The 1,794-nt window shown below is 38.7% G+C and overlaps 1 protein-coding gene across 3 annotated transcripts; it reads right to left on the reverse strand.

The window, feature by feature from the left end:
• Positions 1–284: 284 nt before the first annotated feature.
• LOC122000220 lies at positions 285–1,250 on the reverse strand. 3 transcript variants are annotated; one of them, XM_042554698.1, is made up of 3 exons: positions 1,002–1,250; positions 604–658; positions 285–543 (listed from the first exon to the last, which is right to left on the reverse strand). In XM_042554698.1, the coding sequence occupies exons 1-3, from the start codon at positions 1,211–1,213 to the stop codon at positions 436–438; spliced, it is 375 nt and encodes a 124-aa protein (XP_042410632.1). In that variant the 5' UTR covers positions 1,214–1,250; the 3' UTR covers positions 285–435. The 3 variants fall into 3 exon arrangements, 1 of the variants encoding a protein (XP_042410632.1); XR_006117029.1 differs by having other exon boundaries at positions 449–543; positions 604–786; positions 1,002–1,060; XR_006117028.1 differs by having other exon boundaries at positions 285–786.
• Positions 1,251–1,794: the final 544 nt, after the last annotated feature.

The following is a 1,794-nucleotide window of genomic DNA, read 5'->3' on the forward strand; positions in this document are numbered from 1 at the left end:
GGTATTTTTCTCCTAATTGAATGCACTGAGAGATTCAAGAAGAATATTGAAGAAAAAATGCAGATGACCAAATATTTGAATACTTGAGATAGAAACAACTGTAGCATTTTTTCCATTCGATCAAGAATGAAGGAAAGATAACCACTTCACAAAATCCGCATGAAAGTCTAGTCAATATTGAAGTATAACTTCATACAGAAAATTTGTGGATACAGAAGATTTGTGGACTCCAAAAGAATGAAACAAAGCATTTATACTTCACAGTCAAGCAGTAACTCATAGTGGATATAAGTTGGATTGGCAAGGCATTGAACAAACTCCAACTCAAGAAGAAACCGCTGGCGACCATCATCAGGATCCTTGTAAGGATTCTTAAGTCTGTAGAAATATTGTTTAGCACACGCACACGCACCAAAAAAAAAGAAATCAAAACCCTCAAATCATAGAAAACTGGGAAGAAAACACTTGTAGAGAATAGGAATCAGTAGGTTGATCAACATCATCTTTGCTGGAAGCCATTGCTTTTGAGCCCAGATAAGAAACCTATAGCTGGCAGAATTAGGAATCTAGGAAGCAGTCTTGTTGTCTAAAATGGATTGTTACCAGGCCAAGCTCGTTACAAACCCATCTCTGCTCCTTTGCACTTTGGTGGTTTGACCTAACAGAAGGATAATACTAAAGGATTTCAAAGATATCGACTTGGGGATACCAAGCACTTCACACAAAATTGCAGGAAGATATAACACAAACAAGCACAAGTATTGCTCCACCACGTAGAGTTGATTTCTGCAATAAGCATCCCATAATGAATGAAGAGACAGTAAAAGAAAAAGCAAGGCAATTTACATAAAATCGCTTAAATATATAACAGTAGCAAAAGCAAGAACAAGTTATCCTGAAAATACTAATAGCATGAGTTGAGTTCAGAACGTAAGATCCCAACTCAGAATCTTGAACTACAAGGAAAAAAAAGAAAAAGAAAAGCGAGAGCTTTCAATTACCATAAACTTAGTGATTCTGACCAAGAGAACTGTGAGAAGCATAGATCTGGGAGCCCTAGGAGGCATTGAGGGGGGAATGCTGCTAGGGTTAGTGCCAGTAGCCGGATCTGGGAGCTCGGGTTGCATTTGGTGTCGCCGCCGCCTCTCCCACTCCTCTGAGAACTGTGAGAAGCGCAGAGAGAAAGGTCGCGAACAAATCCAGAGAAAGACATTTTGTTAAAATATTCCAGCGGCGAAGAGGAAAGTGGTGGCGGCGTCGCGACGGTATACGGTGGATGGTGCGATATAGATTTAGATTTGGAGGGAAGAGTGAAGTGTTGCAAATTTTGACAAAGTATTGGTGGGAAAATTAAATTATTTTATTTTGGTTCATTAACACCACTTTTAACAATGATCTTTTACTATATATCCGATTTCGTAGATAGAACAAGGAAACTATCATAGACACCGAGTTTTAAAAATCGCTGTTAAAATTGATGTCTATTAACGAAAAAAAGGCTCTCATAGACATCAGCTAAAAAAACCGATGTTTATGAGTGAAAATCTACGCTCATAGACACCGATTTTTAGAAAAATCGGTGTAAAATACTCGAAGACATCGAAATTTGCTTAAAACCGTTGTTGTTTCACCGATGTTTATGAAGGCTTTTCTTGTAGTGCTGGTTCAAGGAAATCCTATGACCATCTAGATCTAAAGCCTCCCAAATGTAGAACCCTATCTTTCGATACCTCCACCGCATGATGAGCAAGACTATTTTTGGTAGAGGTGAGAGCGACGGAGTGGTAAGAAAGG

The sequence above is a fragment of the Zingiber officinale genome, chromosome 7A, assembly GCF_018446385.1.
Source record: "Zingiber officinale cultivar Zhangliang chromosome 7A, Zo_v1.1, whole genome shotgun sequence".
NCBI classification, from domain to species: domain Eukaryota; kingdom Viridiplantae; phylum Streptophyta; class Magnoliopsida; order Zingiberales; family Zingiberaceae; genus Zingiber; species Zingiber officinale.

What these genes read in the sequence shown, in the direction of transcription:
- LOC122000220 (XM_042554698.1), bottom strand. Translation starts at nt 1,213, where the DNA reads ATGTCTTTCTCTGGATTTGTTCGCGACCTTTCTCTCTGCGCTTCTCAC. An exon ending in TCAGAATCACTAAGTTTATG is followed by an intron (nt 659 to 1,001) that starts GTAATTGAAAGC and finishes TCCTTCTGTTAG; the next exon opens with GTCAAACCACCAAAGTGCAA. An exon ending in TTTGTAACGAGCTTGGCCTG is followed by an intron (nt 544 to 603) that starts GTAACAATCCAT and finishes TGCCAGCTATAG; the next exon opens with GTTTCTTATCTGGGCTCAAA.